Here is a 24,646-nt window from a genome sequence, read left to right on the forward strand (position 1 = left end):
CATTCTTACCTGCATTGGCATTTGAAATAACTGTGATGCCCTTCTGAGTCTCCTGTGAGTTAATGGCCTCGCTTTGCCACTGGTTTAACCAGTTATCTGCACTGGCCTCAGCACCTGGGGAGCACTGTAACCGGGCATTTTGCCCTAGCTGAGACTGTTCTTCCCTTTGCAACTGTTCTAGACATTCTGCAAGCTTCACATGGCCCCTGGAGCGGGCAATGGACAAAGGAAGTCTGCCAAGAGAATCAGGGATGGAGATTGCCCGTCGGTCCCATTTATACAGCACTATTGCAGCTTCGGTGTGACCCAGTGCACAGGCCCACATCTGGGAAAGAAAAGAAGACAATATGCTATTAGGCATGTTTCTGGGAGGTCTCCTTCACACTGCATGTGGCGATTGTTGCATTACAAAGACTGGAAATTTTTGACAACCCAATTGTATAATGAAGTACATGTTTGATTCCATTGGCTTCAATTGGGAAAACTCCTTACAGAAGTGTCAGGATAGGGGTTAGGTAAGCATGAGCAGGGCATAACAGGGATATAGATTTATATACTGTCAGGAATTGTGCTCTTACCAAAGGAGTACACGAAAAATGATCAACATTTAAAGGATCGACCTCTAGTTCCAGATCAATGCTATCAGCGTGCTTTGTCCTGTAGACAAACATGAAAAATGCCATCAGTTCACAGTTAAGTAGATATAGCCATTAAAGGGAATCTGTCACCAGGGTTTTGCTACTCCATTTGAGAGCAGGATGATGTAGGGGAAGAGACCCTGATTTCAGTGATGTGTCACTTAGTGGATTACTTGCTGCAGTTTTGATAAAATCCCAGATCTACCAGTTCTCTGAATGTTGAGCTCTGTATAACCCCGTCCACACCACTGATTGGCAGCTTTCTGTGTACACTGTGCATAGGCAGAAAGCTGCCAATCAGTGATAGGGACGAGATTATAAAGAGCTCATGAATATTGAGGACTAAATGGCAGCAGGTTTACTAGTTCTCTAGTGATAATCTCCTGCTGATAAAACTGATTTTATAAAAAGTACAGCTAGCAGCCCAGTAAGTGGCACATCGCTGGAATCAGAGTCTCTGTCTCTACAATATGCTGCTCTCAGATAAGGTCGCAAAAAGCACAAAATCAAAATCGTAAAGCTTTAAGAAGCTATCTGTGAGTTCAATGTCACCCCTTTAAATTATTTACAGTGTTTTGTACATTTACAAACAGTGGAATCATATATTTCCATATAGAAATGTTTTGCAGCGTGCAATAAGTAAGAACTTACACATTCCCCCTCTAGGTGGCAGCACCAGTGCTACAGAACATGCTACAAGGTTAGAATAAGTTATACATCGATAATAATCATATTCCTGCTCATCTCAATTGTCTCCTGTACAACTGAACTTGAATGAGGGTATAATTCTTCGCTGTCTCAATAACGCATCCATTATAGATATGAACTGTCTTGATTTGTGTATTTCAGATCTCTTTACAGGAGGCTTGGCTCCTATAACTTACCTCCACTTGATAAGGGTCTGGATGAGGGTGGCATATCCCTGTGCTGCAGCGAGGTGAAGCAGGGTCATTCCTCTAAATGTTTTGGAATGAATCAGGTGCTTGGATTTTGCCCAACAAGCCCGTCCCATCATCTTTTCACACACAACCACCACCCGACTCTCAAAACAACTTCCTATGGAGCCAGGTCCAGCAACACACTGGGAGTAAAGCACAGAAAATATGGTTATGTGTACATTAAATACACATTCTGTGTACAAAATGACCACAGAAATCCAGTTTCATATTCTGATCCTATTATAACCAGCATTAAATCAGTTTTATTCTTACCTATAGGAGCAGTATTATAGTAGTTATATTCTTGAACATAGGAGACAGTATTATAGTAGTTATATTCTTCTATATAGGGGACAGTATTATAGTAGTTATATTCTTGTACCTAGGAGCAGTATTATAGTAGTTATATTCTTGTACATAGGAGGCAGTATTATAGTAGTTATATTCTTCAACATAGGAGCAGTATTACAGTAGTTATATTCTTGTATATAGGAGCAGTATTATAGTAGTTATATTCTTCTACATAGGAGCAGTATTATAGTAGTTATATTCTTCTACATAGGGGGCAGTATTATAGTAGTTATATTCTTGCACATAGGAGGCAGTATTATAGTAGTTATATTCTTTTACATAGAAGGCAGTATTATAGTAGTTATATTCTTGTACATAGGAGGCAGTATTATAGTAGTTATATTCTTGTAAATAGGGGCAGTATTATAGTAATTATATTCTTGTACATAGGAGCAGCATTATAGTAATTATATTCTTGTACATAGGGGCAGTATTATAGTAATTATATTCTTGTACATGGGATCAGTACTATATTAGTTATATTCTTATACATAGCAGCAGTATTATAGTAGTTATATTCTTGTACATAGGAGGCAGTACTATAGTAGCTATATTCTTCTACATAGGAGGCAGTATTATAGTAGTTATATTCTTGTACATAGGAGCAGTATTATAGTAGTTATATTCTTGTACATAGGAGGCAGTACTATAGTAGCTATATTCTTGTACATAGGAGGCAGTATTATAGTAGTTATATTCTTGTACATAGGAGCAGTATTATAGTAGTTATATTCTTGTACATAGGAGGCAGTACTATAGTAGCTATATTCTTGTACATAGGAGGCAGTATTATAGTAGTTATATTCTTGTACATGGGATCAGTACTATAGTAGTTATATTCTTGTACATAGGAGCAGTATTATAGTAGTTATATTCTTGTACATGGGGGCAGTATTATAGTAGTTATATTCTTGTACATGGGGCAGCATTAAAGTAGTTATATTCTTGCACATAGTGGCCTTATTATAGTAGTTATATTCTTGTACATAAGGCAGTATTATAGTAGTTATATTCTTGTACATAGGAGGCAGTATTATAGTAGTTATATTCTTGTACATAAGGGCAGTATTATAGTAGTTATATTCTTGTAAAAAGGGGCAGTATTATAGTAGTTATATTCTTGTACATAGGAGACAGTATTATAGTAGTTATATTCTTGTACATAGGGGCAGTATTATAGTAGTTATATTCTTGTACATAAGGCAGTATTATAGTAGTTATATTCTTGTACATAGGAGCAGTATTATAGTAGTTATATTCTTGTACATAGGAGGCAGTATTATAGTAGTTATATTCTTGTACATAGGGGCAGTATTATAGTAGTTATATTCTTGTACATAGGAGGCAGTATTATAGTAGTTATATGCTTGTACATAAGAGGCAGTATTATAGTAGTTATATTCTTGTACATAGGAGGCAGTATTATAGCAGTTATATTCTTGTACATATGGGCAGTATTATAGTAGTTATATTCTTGTACATAGGAAGCAGTATTATAGTAGTTATATTCCTGTACATAGGAGCAGTACTATAGTAGTTATATACTTGTACATAGGAGGCAGTATTATAGTAGCTATATTTTGTACATAGGGAGCAGTATTCTACTAGCTATATTCTTGAATATAAGGCAGTATTATAGTAGTTATATTCTTGTACATAGAGGGCAGTATTATAGTAGTTATATTCTTGTACATAGGAGCAGTATTATAGTAGTTATATTCTTGTACATAGGGGGCAGTATTATAGTAGTTATATTCTTGAACATAGGAGGCAGTATTATAGTAGTTATATTATTGTAAATAGGGGCAGTACTATAGTAGTTCTATTCTTGTACATAGGGGCAGTATTATAGTAGTTATATTATTGTAAATAGGGGCAGTATTATAGTAGTTATATTCCTGTATATAAGGCAGAATTATAGTAGTTATATTCTTTTACAGAGGAGGCAGAATTATAGTAGTTATATTCTTGTACATAGGATCAGTACTATAGTAGTTATATTCTTGTGCATAGGAGGCAGTATTATAGTAGTTATGTTCTTGTACATATGGGCTGTATTATAGTAGTTATATTTTGTACAAAGGGGCAGTATTATAGTAGTTATATTCTTGTACATAGGAGGCAGTATTATAGTAGTTATATTCTTGTACATAGGGGCAGTATTATAGTAGTTATATTCTTGTACATAGGAGGCAGTATTATAGTAGTTATATTCTTGTACATAGGGGCAGTATTATAGTAGTTATAATCTTGTACATAGGGGCAGTATTATAGTAGTTATATTCCTGTACATCGGAGCAGTATTATAGTAGTTATATTCTTGTACATGGGGGCAGTATTATAGTAGTCATATTCTTTTACATAGAAGGCAGTATTATAGTAGTTATATTCTTGTACATAGGGGCAGTATTATAATAGTTATATTCTTGTAGATAGGAGGCAGTATTATAGTAGTTATATTCTTGTAAATAGGCGCAGCATTATAGTAGTTATATTCTTGTACAAAGGGGCATTATTAGTTATATTCTTGTACATAGGGGCAGTATTTTAGTAGTTATATTCTTGTACATAAGGCAGTATTATAGTAGTTATATTCTTGTACATAGGAGGCAGTATTATAGCAGCTATATTCTTGCACATAGGAGGCAGTATTATAGTAGTTATATTCTTGTACATGGGATCAGTACTATAGTAGTTATATTCTTGTACATAGGAGCAGTATTATAGTAGCTATTTTCTTGTACATGGGGGCAGTATTATAGTAGTTATATTCTTGTACATAGGAGGCAGTATTATAGTAGTTATATTCTTGTACATGGGGGCAGTATTATAGCAGTTATATTCTTGCACATAGGTTCAGTATTATAGTAGTTATATTCTTATACATAGCAGCAGTATTATAGTAGTTATATTCTTGTACATAGGAGCAGTATTATAGTAGTTATATTCTTGTACATAGGGGCAGTATTATAGTAGTTATATTCTTGTACATAGGGGCAGTATTATAGTAGTTATATTCTTGTACATAGGGGGCAGTACTATAGTAGTTATATTCTTGTACATGGGATCAGTACTATAGTAGTTATATTCCTGTACATCGGAGCAGTATTATAGTAGTTATATTCTTGTACATGGGGGCAGTATTATAGTAGTCATATTCTTTTACATAGAAGGCAGTATTATAGTAGTTATATTCTTGTACATAGGGGCAGTATTATAATAGCTATATTCTTGTAGATAGGAGGCAGTATTATAGTAGTTATATTCTTGTAAATAGGCGCAGCATTATAGTAGTTATATTCTTGTACAAAGGGGCATTATTATAGTAGTTATATTCTTGTACATAGGGGCAGTATTTTAGTAGTTATATTCTTGTACATAAGGCAGTATTATAGTAGTTATATTCTTGTACATAGGAGGCAGTATTATATCAGCTATATTCTTGCACATAGGAGGCAGTATTATAGTAGTTATATTCTTGTACATGGGATCAGTACTATAGTAGTTATATTCTTGTACATAGGAGCAGTATTATAGTAGTTATATTCTTGTACATAGGGGCAGTATTATAGTACTTATATTCTTGTGCATAAGGCAGTATTATAGTAGGTATATTCTTGTACATAGGAGGCAGTATTGTAGTAGTTATATTCTTGTACATGAGATCAGTACTATAGTAGTTATATTCCTGTACATAGGGGCAGTATTATAGTAGTTATATTCTTGTAAATAGGGACAGTATTATAGTAGTTATATTCTTGTACATAGGAGACAGTATTATAGTAGTTATATTCTTGTACATAGGGGCAGTATTATAGTAGTTATATTCTTGTACATAAGGCAGTATTATAGTAGCTATATTCTTGTACATAGGAGCAGTATTATAGTAGTTATATTCTTGTACATAGGAGGCAGTATTATAGTAGTTATATTCTTGTACATAGGGGCAGTATTATAGTAGTTATATTCTTGTACATAGGGGCAGTTTTATAGTAGTTATATTCTTGTACATAGGGGGCAGTACTATAGTAGTTATATTCTTATACATGGGATCAGTACTATAGTAGTTATATTCCTGTACATCGGAGCAGTATTATAGTAGTTATATTCTTGTACATGGGGGCAGTATTATAGTAGTTATATTCTTTTACATAGAAGGCAGTATTATAGTAGTTATATTCTTGTACATAGGGGCAGTATTATAATAGTTATATTCTTGTAGATAGGAGGCAGTATTATAGTAGTTATATTCTTGTAAATAGGCGCAGCATTATAGTATTTATATTCTTGTACAAAGGGGCATTATTATAGTAGTTATATTCTTGTACATAGGGGCAGTATTTTAGTAGTTATATTCTTGTACATAAGGCAGTATTATAGTAGTTATATTCTTGTACATAGGAGGCAGTATTATAGCAGCTATATTCTTGCATATAGGAGGCAGTATTATAGTAGTTATATTCTTGTACATGGGATCAGTACTATAGTAGTTATATTCTTGTACATAGGAGCAGATTTATAGTAGTTATATTCTTGTACATGGGGGCAGTATTATAGTCGTTATATTCTTGTACATAGGAGGCAGTATTATAGTAGTTATATTCTTGTACATGGGGGCAGTATTATAGCAGTTATATTCTTGTACATGGGGCAGCATTAAAGTAGTTATATTCTTGTACATAGGGGCAGTATTATAGTAGTTATATTCTTGTAAATAGGGGCAGTATTATAGTAGTTATATTCTTGTAAATAGTGACAGTATTATAGTAGTTATATTCTTGTACATAGGAGACAGTATTATAGTAGTTATATTCTTGTACATATGGGCAGTATTATAGTAGTTATATTCTTGTACATAAGGCAGTATTATACTAGCTATATTCTTGTACATAGGAGCAGTATTATAGTAGTTATATTCTTGTACATAGGGGGCAGTATTATAGTAGTTATATTCTTGCACATAGGAGGAGTATTCTAGTAGTTATATTCTTGTACATAGGGGCAGTATTATAGCAGTTATATTCTTGTACATAGGGGCAGTATTATAGTAGTTATATTCTTGTACATAGGGGGCAGTATTATAGTAGTTATCTTCTTGTACATAGGGGGCAGTATTATAGTAGTTATATTCTTGAACATAGGAGGCAGCATTATAGTAGTTATATTATTGTAAATAGGGGCAGAATTATAGTAGTTCTATTCTTGTACATAGGGGCAGTATTACAGTAGTTATATTATTGTAAATAGGGGCAGTATTATAGTAATTATATTCCTGTATATAAGGCAGTATTATAGTAGTTATATTCTTTTACAGAGGAGGCAGTATTATAGTAGTTATATTCTTGTACATAGGAGGCAGAATTATAATAGTTATATTCTTGTAGATAGGATCAGTACTATAGTAGTTATATTCTTGTGCATAGGAGGCAGTATTATAGTAGTTATGTTCTTGTACATATGGGCTGTATTATAGTAGTTATATTTTTTACAAAGGGGCAGTATTATAGTAGTTATATTCTTGTACATAGGAGGCAGTATTATAGTAGTTATATTCTTGTACATAGGGGGCAGTATTACAGTAGTTATATTCTTGTACATAGGAGGCAGTATTATAGTAGTTATATTCTTGTACATAGGGGGCAGTATTATAGTAGTTATATTCTTGTACATAGGGGCAGTATTATAGTAGTTATATTCTTGAACATAGGGGGCAGTACTATAGTAGTTATATTCTTGTACATGCGATCAGTACTATAGCAGTTATATTCCTGTACATCGGAGCAGTATTATAGTAGTTATATTCTTGTACATGGGGGCAGTATTATAGTAGTTATATTCTTTTACATAGAAGGCAGTATTATAGTAGTTATATTCTTGTACATAGGGGCAGTATTATAATAGTTATATTCTTGTACATAGGAGGCAGTATTATAGTAGTTATATTCTTGTAAATAGGTGCAGCATTATAGTAGTTATATTCTTGTACATAGGAGCATTATTATAGTAGTTATATTCTTGTACATAGGGGCAGTATTTTAATAGTTATATTCTTGTACATAAGGCAGTATTATAGTAGTTATATTCTTGTACATAGGAGGCAGTATTATAGTAGCTATATTCTTGTACATAGGAGGCAGTATTATAGTAGTTATATTCTTGTACATGGGATCAGTACTATAGTAGTTATATTCTTGTACATAGGAGCAGTATTATAGTAGTTATATTCTTGTACATGGGGGCAGTATTATAGTAGTTATATTCTTGTACATAGGAGGCAGTATTATAGTAGTTATATTCTTGTACATGGGGGCAGTATTATAGCAGTTATATTCTTGTACATGGGGCAGCATTAAAGTAGTTATATTCTTGTACATAGGGGCAGTATTATAGTACTTATATTCTTGTGCATAAGGCAGTATTATAGTAGTTATATTCTTGTACATAGGAGGCAGTATTATAGTAGTTATATTATTGTACATAGGGGGCAGTACTATAGTAGTTACATTCTTGTACATGAGATCAGTACTATAGTAGTTATATTTCTGTACATAGGGGCAGTATTATAGTAGTTATATTCTTGTAAATAGGGACAGTATTATAGTAGTTATATTCTTGTACATAGGAGACAGTATTATAGTAGTTATATTCTTGTACATAGGGGCAGTATTATAGTAGTTATATTCTTGTACATAAGACAGTATTATAGTAGCTATATTCTTGTACATAGGAGCAGTATTATAGTAGTTATATTCTTGTACATAGGAGGCAGTATTATAGTAGTTATATTCTTGTACATAGGAGGCAGTATTATAGTAGTTATATTCTTGTACATGGGATCAGTACTATAGTAGTTATATTCTTGTACATAGGAGCAGTATTATAGTAGTTATATTCTTGTACATAGGGGCAGTATTATAGTAGTTATATTCTTGTACATAGGAGGCAGTATTATAGTAGTTATATTCTTGTACATGGGGGCAGTATTATAGTAGTTATATTCTTGTACATGGGGCAGCATTAAAGTAGTTATATTCTTGTACATAGGGGCAGTATTATAGTACTTATATTCTTGTGCATAAGGCAGCATTATAGTAGTTATATTCTTGTACATAGGAGGCAGTATTATAGTAGTTATATTATTGTACATAGGGGGCATTACTATAGTAGTTATATTTTTGTACATGAGATCAGTACTATAGTAGTTATATTCTTGTACATAGGAGCAGTATTATAGTAGTTATATTCTTGTACATAGGGGCAGTATTATAGTAGTTATATTCTTGTACATAGGAGGCAGTATTATAGTAGTTATATTCTTGTACATGGGGGCAGTATTATAGTAGTTATATTCTTGTACATGGGGCAGCATTAAAGTAGTTATATTCTTGTACATAGGGGCAGTATTATAGTACTTATATTCTTGTGCATAAGGCAGCATTATAGTAGTTATATTCTTGTACATAGGAGGCAGTATTATAGTAGTTATATTATTGTACATAGGGGGCATTACTATAGTAGTTATATTTTTGTACATGAGATCAGTACTATAGTAGTTATATTCCTGTACATAGGGGCAGTATTATAGTAGTTATATTCTTGTAAATAGGGACAGTATTATAGTAGTTATATTCTTGTACATAGGAGACAGTATTATAGTAGTTATATTCTTGTACATAGGGGCAGTATTATAGTAGTTATATTCTTGTACATAAGGCAGTATTATAGTAGTTATATTCTTGCACATAGGAGGCAGTATTATAGTAGTTATATTCTTTTACATAGAAGGCAGTATTATAGTAGTTATATTCTTGTACATAGGAGGCAGTATTATAGTAGTTATATTCTTGTAAATAGGGGCAGTATTATAGTAATTATATTCTTGTACATAGGAGCAGCATTATAGTAATTATATTCTTGTACATAGGGGCAGTATTATAGTAATTATATTCTTGTTCATGGGATCAGTACTATATTAGTTATATTCTTATACATAGCAGCAGTATTATAGTAGTTATATTCTTGTACATAGGAGGCAGTACTATAGTAGCTATATTCTTCTACATAGGAGGCAGTATTATAGTAGTTATATTCTTGTACATAGGAGCAGTATTATAGTAGTTATATTCTTGTACATAGGAGGCAGTACTATAGTAGCTATATTCTTGTACATAGGAGGCAGTATTATAGTAGTTATATTCTTGTACATAGGAGCAGTATTATAGTAGTTATATTCTTGTACATAGGAGGCAGTACTATAGTAGCTATATTCTTGTACATAGGAGGCAGTATTATAGTAGTTATATTCTTGTACATGGGATCAGTACTATAGTAGTTATATTCTTGTACATAGGAGCAGTATTATAGTAGTTATATTCTTGTACATGGGGGCAGTATTATAGTAGTTATATTCTTGTACATGGGGCAGCATTAAAGTAGTTATATTCTTGCACATAGTGGCCTTATTATAGTAGTTATATTCTTGTACATAAGGCAGTATTATAGTAGTTATATTCTTGTACATAGGAGGCAGTATTATAGTAGTTATATTCTTGTACATAAGGGCAGTGTTATAGTAGTTATATTCTTGTAAAAAGGGGCAGTATTATAGTAGTTATATTCTTGTACATAGGAGACAGTATTATAGTAGTTATATTCTTGTACATAGGGGCAGTATTATAGTAGTTATATTCTTGTACATAAGGCAGTATTATAGTAGTTATATTCTTGTACATAGGAGCAGTATTATAGTAGTTATATTCTTGTACATAGGAGGCAGTATTATAGTAGTTATATTCTTGTACATAGGGGCAGTATTATAGTAGTTATATTCTTGTACATAGGAGGCAGTATTATAGTAGTTATATGCTTGTACATAAGAGGCAGTATTATAGTAGTTATATTCTTGTACATAGGAGGCAGTATTATAGCAGTTATATTCTTGTACATATGGGCAGTATTATAGTAGTTATATTCTTGTACATAGGAAGCAGTATTATAGTAGTTATATTCCTGTACATAGGAGCAGTACTATAGTAGTTATATACTTGTACATAGGAGGCAGTATTATAGTAGCTATATTTTGTACATAGGGAGCAGTATTCTACTAGCTATATTCTTGAATATAAGGCAGTATTATAGTAGTTATATTCTTGTACATAGAGGGCAGTATTATAGTAGTTATATTCTTGTACATAGGAGCAGTATTATAGTAGTTATATTCTTGTACATAGGGGGCAGTATTATAGTAGTTATATTCTTGAACATAGGAGGCAGTATTATAGTAGTTATATTATTGTAAATAGGGGCAGTACTATAGTAGTTCTATTCTTGTACATAGGGGCAGTATTATAATAGTTATATTATTGTAAATAGGGGCAGTATTATAGTAGTTATATTCCTGTATATAAGGCAGAATTATAGTAGTTATATTCTTTTACAGAGGAGGCAGAATTATAGTAGTTATATTCTTGTACATAGGATCAGTACTATAGTAGTTATATTCTTGTGCATAGGAGGCAGTATTATAGTAGTTATGTTCTTGTACATATGGGCTGTATTATAGTAGTTATATTTTGTACAAAGGGGCAGTATTATAGTAGTTATATTCTTGTACATAGGAGGCAGTATTATAGTAGTTATATTCTTGTACATAGGGGCAGTATTATAGTAGTTATATTCTTGTACATAGGAGGCAGTATTATAGTAGTTATATTCTTGTACATAGGGGCAGTATTATAGTAGTTATAATCTTGTACATAGGGGCAGTATTATAGTAGTTATATTCCTGTACATCGGAGCAGTATTATAGTAGTTATATTCTTGTACATGGGGGCAGTATTATAGTAGTCATATTCTTTTACATAGAAGGCAGTATTATAGTAGTTATATTCTTGTACATAGGGGCAGTATTATAATAGTTATATTCTTGTAGATAGGAGGCAGTATTATAGTAGTTATATTCTTGTAAATAGGCGCAGCATTATAGTAGTTATATTCTTGTACAAAGGGGCATTATTATAGTAGTTATATTCTTGTACATAGGGGCAGTATTTTAGTAGTTATATTCTTGTACATAAGGCAGTATTATAGTAGTTATATTCTTGTACATAGGAGGCAGTATTATAGCAGCTATATTCTTGCACATAGGAGGCAGTATTATAGTAGTTATATTCTTGTACATGGGATCAGTACTATAGTAGTTATATTCTTGTACATAGGAGCAGTATTATAGTAGCTATTTTCTTGTACATGGGGGCAGTATTATAGTAGTTATATTCTTGTACATAGGAGGCAGTATTATAGTAGTTATATTCTTGTACATGGGGGCAGTATTATAGCAGTTATATTCTTGCACATAGGTTCAGTATTATAGTAGTTATATTCTTATACATAGCAGCAGTATTATAGTAGTTATATTCTTGTACATAGGAGCAGTATTATAGTAGTTATATTCTTGTACATAGGGGCAGTATTATAGTAGTTATATTCTTGTACATAGGGGCAGTATTATAGTAGTTATATTCTTGTACATAGGGGGCAGTACTATAGTAGTTATATTCTTGTACATGGGATCAGTACTATAGTAGTTATATTCCTGTACATCGGAGCAGTATTATAGTAGTTATATTCTTGTACATGGGGGCAGTATTATAGTAGTCATATTCTTTTACATAGAAGGCAGTATTATAGTAGTTATATTCTTGTACATAGGGGCAGTATTATAATAGCTATATTCTTGTAGATAGGAGGCAGTATTATAGTAGTTATATTCTTGTAAATAGGCGCAGCATTATAGTAGTTATATTCTTGTACAAAGGGGCATTATTATAGTAGTTATATTCTTGTACATAGGGGCAGTATTTTAGTAGTTATATTCTTGTACATAAGGCAGTATTATAGTAGTTATATTCTTGTACATAGGAGGCAGTATTATATCAGCTATATTCTTGCACATAGGAGGCAGTATTATAGTAGTTATATTCTTGTACATGGGATCAGTACTATAGTAGTTATATTCTTGTACATAGGAGCAGTATTATAGTAGTTATATTCTTGTACATAGGGGCAGTATTATAGTACTTATATTCTTGTGCATAAGGCAGTATTATAGTAGGTATATTCTTGTACATAGGAGGCAGTATTGTAGTAGTTATATTCTTGTACATGAGATCAGTACTATAGTAGTTATATTCCTGTACATAGGGGCAGTATTATAGTAGTTATATTCTTGTAAATAGGGACAGTATTATAGTAGTTATATTCTTGTACATAGGAGACAGTATTATAGTAGTTATATTCTTGTACATAGGGGCAGTATTATAGTAGTTATATTCTTGTACATAAGGCAGTATTATAGTAGCTATATTCTTGTACATAGGAGCAGTATTATAGTAGTTATATTCTTGTACATAGGAGGCAGTATTATAGTAGTTATATTCTTGTACATAGGGGCAGTATTATAGTAGTTATATTCTTGTACATAGGGGCAGTTTTATAGTAGTTATATTCTTGTACATAGGGGGCAGTACTATAGTAGTTATATTCTTATACATGGGATCAGTACTATAGTAGTTATATTCCTGTACATCGGAGCAGTATTATAGTAGTTATATTCTTGTACATGGGGGCAGTATTATAGTAGTTATATTCTTTTACATAGAAGGCAGTATTATAGTAGTTATATTCTTGTACATAGGGGCAGTATTATAATAGTTATATTCTTGTAGATAGGAGGCAGTATTATAGTAGTTATATTCTTGTAAATAGGCGCAGCATTATAGTATTTATATTCTTGTACAAAGGGGCATTATTATAGTAGTTATATTCTTGTACATAGGGGCAGTATTTTAGTAGTTATATTCTTGTACATAAGGCAGTATTATAGTAGTTATATTCTTGTACATAGGAGGCAGTATTATAGCAGCTATATTCTTGCATATAGGAGGCAGTATTATAGTAGTTATATTCTTGTACATGGGATCAGTACTATAGTAGTTATATTCTTGTACATAGGAGCAGTATTATAGTAGTTATATTCTTGTACATGGGGGCAGTATTATAGTCGTTATATTCTTGTACATAGGAGGCAGTATTATAGTAGTTATATTCTTGTACATGGGGGCAGTATTATAGCAGTTATATTCTTGTACATGGGGCAGCATTAAAGTAGTTATATTCTTGTACATAGGGGCAGTATTATAGTAGTTATATTCTTGTAAATAGGGGCAGTATTATAGTAGTTATATTCTTGTAAATAGTGACAGTATTATAGTAGTTATATTCTTGTACATAGGAGACAGTATTATAGTAGTTATATTCTTGTACATATGGGCAGTATTATAGTAGTTATATTCTTGTACATAAGGCAGTATTATACTAGCTATATTCTTGTACATAGGAGCAGTATTATAGTAGTTATATTCTTGTACATAGGGGGCAGTATTATAGTAGTTATATTCTTGCACATAGGAGGAGTATTCTAGTAGTTATATTCTTGTACATAGGGGCAGTATTATAGCAGTTATATTCTTGTACATAGGGGCAGTATTATAGTAGTTATATTCTTGTACATAGGGGGCAGTATTATAGTAGTTATCTTCTTGTACATAGGGGGCAGTATTATAGTAGTTATATTCTTGAACATAGGAGGCAGCATTATAGTAGTTATATTATTGTAAATAGGGGCAGAATTATAGTAGTTCTATTCTTGTACATAGGGGCAGTATTATAGTAGTTATATTATTGTAAATAGGGGCAGTATTATAGTAATTATATTCCTGTATATAAGGCAGTATTATAGTAGTTATATTCTTTTACAGAGGAGGCAGTATTATAGTAGTTATATTCTTGTACATAGGAGGCAGAATTATAATAGTTATATTCTTGTAGATAGGATCAGTACTATAGTAGTTATATTCTTGTGCATAGGAGGCAGTATTATAGTAGTTATGTTCTTGTACATATGGGCTGTATTATAGTAGTTATATTTTTTACAAAGGGGCAGTATTATAGTAGTTATATTCTTGTACATAGGAGGCAGTATTATAGTAGTTATATTCTTGTACATAGGGGGCAGTATTACAGTAGTTATATTCTTGTACATAGGAGGCAGTATTATAGTAGTTATATTCTTGTACATAGGGGGCAGTATTATAGTAGTTATATTCTTGTACATAGGGGCAGTATTATAGTAGTTATATTATTGTAAATAGGGGCAGTACTATAGTAGTTCTATTCTTGTACATAGGGGCAGTATTATAGTAGTTATATTATTGTAAATAGGGGCAGTATTATAGTAGTTATATTCCTGTATATAAGGCAGAATTATAGTAGTTATATTCTTTTACAGAGGAGGCAGAATTATAGTAGTTATATTCTTGTACATAGGATCAGTACTATAGTAGTTATATTCTTGTGCATAGGAGGCAGTATTATAGTAGTTATGTTCTTGTACATATGGGCTGTATTATAGTAGTTATATTTTGTACAAAGGGGCAGTATTATAGTAGTTATATTCTTGTACATAGGAGGCAGTATTATAGTAGTTATATTCTTGTACATAGGGGCAGTATTATAGTAGTTATATTCTTGTACATAGGAGGCAGTATTATAGTAGTTATATTCTTGTACATAGGGGCAGTATTATAGTAGTTATAATCTTGTACATAGGGGCAGTATTATAGTAGTTATATTCCTGTACATCGGAGCAGTATTATAGTAGTTATATTCTTGTACATGGGGGCAGTATTATAGTAGTCATATTCTTTTACATAGAAGGCAGTATTATAGTAGTTATATTCTTGTACATAGGGGCAGTATTATAATAGTTATATTCTTGTAGATAGGAGGCAGTATTATAGTAGTTATATTCTTGTAAATAGGCGCAGCATTATAGTAGTTATATTCTTGTACAAAGGGGCATTATTATAGTAGTTATATTCTTGTACATAGGGGCAGTATTTTAGTAGTTATATTCTTGTACATAAGGCAGTATTATAGTAGTTATATTCTTGTACATAGGAGACAGTATTATAGCAGCTATATTCTTGCACATAGGAGGCAGTATTATAGTAGTTATATTCTTGTACATGGGATCAGTACTATAGTAGTTATATTCTTGTACATAGGAGCAGTATTATAGTAGCTATTTTCTTGTACATGGGGGCAGTATTATAGTAGTTATATTCTTGTACATAGGAGGCAGTATTATAGTAGTTATATTCTTGTACATGGGGGCAGTATTATAGCAGTTATATTCTTGCTCATAGGTTCAGTATTATAGTAGTTATATTCTTATACATAGCAGCAGTATTATAGTAGTTATATTCTTGTACATAGGAGCAGTATTATAGTAGTTATATTCTTGTACATAGGGGCAGTATTATAGTAGTTATATTCTTGTACATAGGGGCAGTATTATAGTAGTTATATTCTTATACATAGGGGGCAGTACTATAGTAGTTATATTCTTGTACATGGGATCAGTACTATAGTAGTTATATTCCTGTACATCGGAGCAGTATTATAGTAGTTATATTCTTGTACATGGGGGCAGTATTATAGTAGTCATATTCTTTTACATAGAAGGCAGTATTATAGTAGTTATATTCTTGTACATAGGGGCAGTATTATAATAGCTATATTCTTGTAGATAGGAGGCAGTATTATAGTAGTTATATTCTTGTAAATAGGCGCAGCATTATAGTAGTTATATTCTTGTACAAAGGGGCATTATTATAGTAGTTATATTCTTGTACATAGGGGCAGTATTTTAGTAGTTATATTCTTGTACATAAGGCAGTATTATAGTAGTTATATTCTTGTACATAGGAGGCAGTATTATATCAGCTATATTCTTGCACATAGGAGGCAGTATTATAGTAGTTATATTCTTGTACATGGGATCAGTACTATAGTAGTTATATTCTTGTACATAGGAGCAGTATTATAGTAGTTATATTCTTGTACATAGGGGCAGTATTATAGTACTTATATTCTTGTGCATAAGGCAGTATTATAGTAGGTATATTCTTGTACATAGGAGGCAGTATTGTAGTAGTTATATTCTTGTACATGAGATCAGTACTATAGTAGTTATATTCCTGTACATAGGGGCAGTATTATAGTAGTTATATTCTTGTAAATAGGGACAGTATTATAGTAGTTATATTCTTGTACATAGGAGACAGTATTATAGTAGTTATATTCTTGTACATAGGGGCAGTATTATAGTAGTTATATTCTTGTACATAAGGCAGTATTATAGTAGCTATATTCTTGTACATAGGAGCAGTATTATAGTAGTTATATTCTTGTACATAGGAGGCAGTATTATAGTAGTTATATTCTTGTACATAGGGGCAGTATTATAGTAGTTATATTCTTGTACATAGGGGCAGTTTTATAGTAGTTATATTCTTGTACATAGGGGGCAGTACTATAGTAGTTATATTCTTATACATGGGATCAGTACTATAGTAGTTATATTCCTGTACATCGGAGCAGTATTATAGTAGTTATATTCTTGTACATGGGGGCAGTATTATAGTAGTTATATTCTTTTACATAGAAGGCAGTATTATAGTAGTTATATTCTTGTACATAGGGGCAGTATTATAATAGTTATATTCTTGTAGATAGGAGGCAGTATTACAGTAGTTATATTCTTGTAAATAGGCGCAGCATTATAGTATTTATATTCTTGTACAAAGGGGCATTATTATAGTAGTTATATTCTTGTACATAGGGGCAGTATTTTAGTAGTTATATTCTTGTACATAAGGCAGTATTATAGTAGTTATATTCTTGTACATAGGAGGCAGTATTATAGCAGCTATATTCTTGCATATAGGAGGCAGTATTATAGTAGTTATATTCTTGTACATGGGATCAGTACTATAGTAGTTATATTCTTGTACATAGGAGCAGTATTATAGTAGTTATATTCTTGTACATGGGGGCAGTATTATAGTCGTTATATTCTTGTACATAGGAGGCAGTATTATAGTAGTTATATTCTTGTACATGGGGGCAGTATTATAGCAGTTATATTCTTGTACATGGGGCAGCATTAAAGTAGTTATATTCTTGTACATAGGGGCAGTATTATAGTAGTTATATTCTTGTAAATAGGGGCAGTATTATAGTAGTTATATTCTTGTAAATAGGGACAGTATTATAGTAGTTATATTCTTGTACATAGGAGACAGTATTATAGTAGTTATATTCTTGTACATATGGGCAGTATTATAGTAGTTATATTCTTGTACATAAGGCAGTATTATACTAGCTATATTCTTGTACATAGGAGCAGTATTATAGTAGTTATATTCTTGTACATAGGGGGCAGTATTATAGTAGTTATATTCTTGCACATAGGAGGAGTATTCTAGTAGTTATATTCTTGTACATAGGGGCAGTATTATAGCAGTTATATTCTTGTACATAGGGGCAGTATTATAGTAGTTATATTCTTGTACATAGGGGGCAGTATTATAGTAGTTATCTTCTTGTACATAGGGGGCAGTATTATAGTAGTTATATTCTTGAACATAGGAGGCAGCATTATAGTAGTTATATTATTGTAAATAGGGGCAGAATTATAGTAGTTCTATTCTTGTACATAGGGGCAGTATTATAGTAGTTATATTATTGTAAATAGGGGCAGTATTATAGTAATTATATTCCTGTATATAAGGCAGTATTATAGTAGTTATATTCTTTTACAGAGGAGGCAGTATTATAGTAGTTATATTCTTGTACATAGGAGGCAGAATTATAATAGTTATATTCTTGTAGATAGGATCAGTACTATAGTAGTTATATTCTTGTGCATAGGAGGCAGTATTATAGTAGTTATGTTCTTGTACATATGGGCTGTATTATAGTAGTTATATTTTTTACAAAGGGGCAGTATTATAGTAGTTATATTCTTGTACATAGGAGGCAGTATTATAGTAGTTATATTCTTGTACATAGGGGGCAGTATTACAGTAGTTATATTCTTGTACATAGGAGGCAGTATTATAGTAGTTATATTCTTGTACATAGGGGGCAGTATTATAGTAGTTATATTCTTGTACATAGGGGCAGTATTATAGTAGTTATATTCTTGAACATAGGGGGCAGTACTATAGTAGTTATATTCTTGTACATGCGATCAGTACTATAGCAGTTATATTCCTGTACATCGGAGCAGTATTATAGTAGTTATATTCTTGTACATGGGGGCAGTATTATAGTAGTTATATTCTTTTACATAGAAGGCAGTATTATAGTAGTTATATTCTTGTACATAGGGGCAGTATTATAATAGTTATATTCTTGTACATAGGAGGCAGTATTATAGTAGTTATATTCTTGTAAATAGGTGCAGCATTATAGTAGTTATATTCTTGTACATAGGGGCATTATTATAGTAGTTATATTCTTGTACATAGGGGCAGTATTTTAATAGTTATATTCTTGTACATAAGGCAGTATTATAGTAGTTATATTCTTGTACATAGGAGGCAGTATTATAGTAGCTATATTCTTGTACATAGGAGGCAGTATTATAGTAGTTATATTCTTGTACATGGGATCAGTACTATAGTAGTTATATTCTTGTACATAGGAGCAGTATTATAGTAGTTATATTCTTGTACATAGGGGCAGTATTATAGTAGTTATATTCTTGTACATAGGAGGCAGTATTATAGTAGTTATATTCTTGTACATGGGGGCAGTATTATAGCAGTTATATTCTTTTACATGGGGCAGCATTAAAGTAGTTATATTCTTGTACATAGGGGCAGTATTATAGTACTTATATTCTTGTGCATAAGGCAGTATTATAGTAGTTATATTCTTGTACATAGGAGGCAGTATTATAGTAGTTATATTATTGTACATAGGGGGCAGTACTATAGTAGTTATATTCTTGTACATGAGATCAGTACTATAGTAGTTATATTCCTGTACATAGGGGCAGTATTATAGTAGTTATATTCTTGTAAATAGGGACAGTATTATAGTAGTTATATTCTTGTACATAGGAGACAGTATTATAGTAGTTATATTCTTGTACATAGGGGCAGTATTATAGTAGTTATATTCTTGTACATAAGACAGTATTATAGTAGCTATATTCTTGTACATAGGAGCAGTATTATAGTAGTTATATTCTTGTACATAGGAGGCAGTATTATAGTAGTTATATTCTTGTACATAGGAGGCAGTATTATAGTAGTTATATTCTTGTACATGGGATCAGTACTATAGTAGTTATATTCTTGTACATAGGAGCAGTATTATAGTAGTTATATTCTTGTACATAGGGGCAGTATTATAGTAGTTATATTCTTGTACATAGGAGGCAGTATTATAGTAGTTATATTCTTGTACATGGGGGCAGTATTATAGTAGTTATATTCTTGTACATGGGGCAGCATTAAAGTAGTTATATTCTTGTACATAGGGGCAGTATTATAGTACTTATATTCTTGTGCATAAGGCAGCATTATAGTAGTTATATTCTTGTACATAGGAGGCAGTATTATAGTAGTTATATTATTGTACATAGGGGGCATTACTATAGTAGTTATATTTTTGTACATGAGATCAGTACTATAGTAGTTATATTCTTGTACATAGGAGCAGTATTATAGTAGTTATATTCTTGTACATAGGGGCAGTATTATAGTAGTTATATTCTTGTACATAGGAGGCAGTATTATAGTAGTTATATTCTTGTACATGGGGGCAGTATTATAGTAGTTATATTCTTGTACATGGGGCAGCATTAAAGTAGTTATATTCTTGTACATAGGGGCAGTATTATAGTACTTATATTCTTGTGCATAAGGCAGCATTATAGTAGTTATATTCTTGTACATAGGAGGCAGTATTATAGTAGTTATATTATTGTACATAGGGGGCATTACTATAGTAGTTATATTTTTGTACATGAGATCAGTACTATAGTAGTTATATTCCTGTACATAGGGGCAGTATTATAGTAGTTATATTCTTGTAAATAGGGACAGTATTATAGTAGTTATATTCTTGTACATAGGAGACAGTATTATAGTAGTTATATTCTTGTACATAGGGGCAGTATTATAGTAGTTATATTCTTGTACATAAGGCAGTATTATAGTAGTTATATTCTTGTACATAGGAGGCAGTATTATAGTAGTTATATTCTTGTACATAGGAGGCAGTATTATAGTAGTTATATTCTTGCACATAGGATCAGTACTATAGTAGTTATATTCTTGTGCATAGGAGGCAGTATTATAGTATATTCTTATACATAGGAGGCAGTATTATAGTAGTTATATTCTTAAACATAGGAGCAGTATTATATTAGTTATATTCTTGCACATAGGGGGCAGTATTATAGTAGTTATATTCTTGTACATAGAGGGCAGTATTATAGTAGTTATATTCTTGTACATAGGAGCAGTATTATAGTAGTTATATTCTTGTACATAGGGGCAGTATTACAGTAGTTATATTCTTGTACAAGGGAGCAGCATTACAGTAGTTATATTCTTGCACATAGGGGCAATATTGTAATACATGTCTAATTTTTCACAGGGGGTATTAGATTTTATAACAATAGTCAACACAAAGATTGTAGAGATTATAATTTTTGCTCTGTTTTCAGGTTTAATATTATTACAATATACTTTATATTATAAGCATTGCACCTGTGCTTGGCTCCCCCCACTGTTAGCGCCGCCTCCATTGCCTCCTCCCACACTTTGCTTGTGCTGCTGGGATCCCGTCATCTCAGCCATTCTCCTCTCCATCTGCTCCAGACGTTCCAGAATCGACATTCTAAACTGGTTATCTAGAGACAGTGAGAGACAGTACAATTGTTACGTGTCCCTCGTGTGTTTTATTGTTTTAAAAGGGGAATGCAGCAGGAAAAAAAGATTGTTTTATTCTGCAAACATGTTACCATATAACGTTGCTGAAGCAATAGTAATCCATTTAAAATATGAACAGATATTGATCTCTAGCATATAGGAGAAAAGAAGCGTGGTCGTACATATATCAATATACAGTACATTCAATAAGAAAATATATTGACCTCTAGAATTGAAGACAGATGAAGTGGTACTGAGCACCTATCCATATAGAGTATGTAGAATAAGACCGGAGATCTCTAGTAAACAGGAACAGGACAAATGAGATACTACTGGATTGTGATACCGAACACTTGATCGTACATGTAACAGAACAGATACATTGAATAACACCCAAAATGCAGGACCTGGAACGCTGTACCGTATATCTGCCGATACATACACAATAAAAACAGGTATCAGGAATAGGACACTGTGCACATTCTGGAAAATAACATGTGCAATAATATATGACATACATGTTAGGAAATTGTACTGTAAGGATAACATCAGATACGGAGAATCCAAATAGGAACAGCTGGTTTTCATCTACCAAATATTCTACAATCATAGATGATACTGTGCATTTCTATATTCAGGTGATACTGTGCATTTCTCTATACACGTGATACTGTGCATTTCTCTATTCAGGTGATACTGTGCATTTCTCTATACACGTGATACTGTGCATTTCTCTATTCAGGTGATACTGTGCATTTCTCTATACACGTGATACTGTGCATTTCTCTATTCAGGTGATACTGTGTATTTCTCTATACACGTGATACTGTGCATTTCTCTATTCAGGTGATACTGTGCATTTCTCTATACAGGTGATACTGTGCATTTCTCTATACACGTGATACTGTGCATTTCTCTATTCAGGTGATACTGTGCATTTCTCTATACACGTGATACTGTGCATTTCTCTATTCAGGTGATACTGTGCATTTCTCTATACAGGTGATACTGTGCATTTCTCTATTCAGGTGATACTGTGCATTTCTCTGTACCGGTAATACTGTGCATTTCTCTATACAGGTGATACTGTGCATTTCTGTGTATCGGTGATACTGTGCATTTCTCTATACAGGTGATACTGTGCATTTCTGTGTATCGGTGATACTATGCATTTCTCTATACAGGTGATACTGTGCATTTCTCTATATAGGTGAATCTATCCATGTCCATACAGGCCATACTTCCCGTTTCAGATGGCACTGTGTATTTCTCCAAAGAGGTACTAAATGGAGTCACCTGCAATTCCTGACTACACAACCTCATGCCAAACAGGTGTCCAGGATTCAGTGGGCAAATCCTGGTTTCTGACACTTTTCTGGGACACAACTTCGTGTTAGGCCCCCTTCACATGCCTATGTTTGCAGTACACATGGAATCCGTTTTTTGACGGATGCCACATATACCCATTCTGATCTATGCTGCTGTGCACATGTTTTTACACAAATTTTGTGTCCATGTAAACCACTCGGAGACATGTCCTTTTTTAACCGGCAGCACGGATGACAAGACCCAATTAGTGTTGAGCGAGTATGTTCTATTAACCCTTTCGCCGAGTATGCTCGGGCCGAGCTCCGAGTATTTACAGCTGCTCGGTGATATGGTTGAATCACTCCCGTGTGCATGATTTGCAACTGTTTGACAGTTTTATTACATGGGAGGAATGTCTATTTCTTACACATTCCTCACATGTAATAAAACTGTCAAACAATTGCAAATCATGCACACGGGAGCGATTTAACCTTATCACCGAGCAGCTGTAAATACTCGGAGCCCGGGCCGAGCATACTCGGAACAGAACATACTCGCTCAACACTAGACCCAATATAAGTCTATGGGCCCGGGTAAAGCATCAGTGTGCCATCTGTGTGCTGTACGTGTTTAATATTACAAAGTATAAGAGAAGCTTTGTAATTTCTTTTATTTTTGCCATACTGGAAAAAACACTGATGACAAACTGATGACACTGATCCAAAACACTGATGACACTAATACTGATTTTTCCGGTATCGGTTTTATACGCACTTGTGAGGGCGGCCTTATAGGAGCAAAGATCAGTGCAGACCCGTGGAGCACATAAGTGTGTTGTATTTTGTAGGCACTGTGAAAGACGTGCTTGAGGACATAGAGATTTTGGAGATGTATCCAGGAAAGTTAGTTTGGATGTAACTTGCATTGGCTCATACTTTGATGACGAGAGCACAAACCATGAAAACAAGTGATAATATTTCACATATGGCACCATTCTTTGAGTAAGGGCAGGTACAGACAACCATTGTCTCTCCATCCGAGAAAATCGGTCCAATTGTGCCAATCACACTCTGATCAAAGTTTGATCAGAGTGTGGTCAGAGTGGGATCCGATTTTTTTGGAGGTGGAGAGAAAAAAAAAACAGTTTTTCCACTTTCTCCATTATGTCAGTCAGTGAAATTTTTTTTACCGACCCACAGACATGAATGGGCGAGTATCATCCGATTCTCAGAGGCAAATTGTGCATGCTGTGTTGTTTTTCCTTGGAGCACTTGGTACATAGCCCCACAGCATAACAGGGGTATGAGTGCCATCTGTCAAAACCATAGATAGCACTCGTCTGATTAAAATGATCATCTGCATGAGCCCTAAGGCATACAGCATTTAGGTAGCCTTACAGACATGCCTGCACTTTCCATTTTCCAATTTGGATGGGTTAAGACACTATTTCACTTTTTGTAACAAGCAGTAAAAAGACAGAAGTTCACCGATTCCTTCTACAGGACAACCATACGTAACCTGAGGTATGGTTGTCCTGAGGAAGGAGTCGATGAAC

At 32.9% G+C, this 24,646-nt stretch overlaps 1 protein-coding gene across 8 annotated transcripts in view; it reads right to left on the reverse strand.

Moving 5' to 3' along the window:
* CAMTA1 (calmodulin binding transcription activator 1) overlaps nt 1-24,646 on the reverse strand; it is a 2,249,809-nt gene that overhangs the window by 75,068 nt on the left and 2,150,095 nt on the right. For all 8 annotated transcript variants that reach the window (XM_073656516.1, XM_073656517.1, XM_073656515.1 and 5 more), the window contains 4 exons: nt 21,622-21,764; nt 1,523-1,719; nt 579-657; nt 10-325 (listed from right to left, as the gene is read on the reverse strand). In XM_073656516.1, the coding sequence (XP_073512617.1) occupies nt 10-325; nt 579-657; nt 1,523-1,719; nt 21,622-21,764 (735 nt within the window). The remainder of the gene's footprint in view (nt 1-9; nt 326-578; nt 658-1,522; nt 1,720-21,621; nt 21,765-24,646) is intronic.

Source organism: Phyllobates terribilis, unplaced genomic scaffold (genome assembly GCF_046119375.1).
Source record: "Phyllobates terribilis strain yellow unplaced genomic scaffold, ASM4611937v1 Scaffold_12__6_contigs__length_324123572, whole genome shotgun sequence".
Classification (NCBI taxonomy): Eukaryota; Metazoa; Chordata; class Amphibia; order Anura; family Dendrobatidae; genus Phyllobates; species Phyllobates terribilis.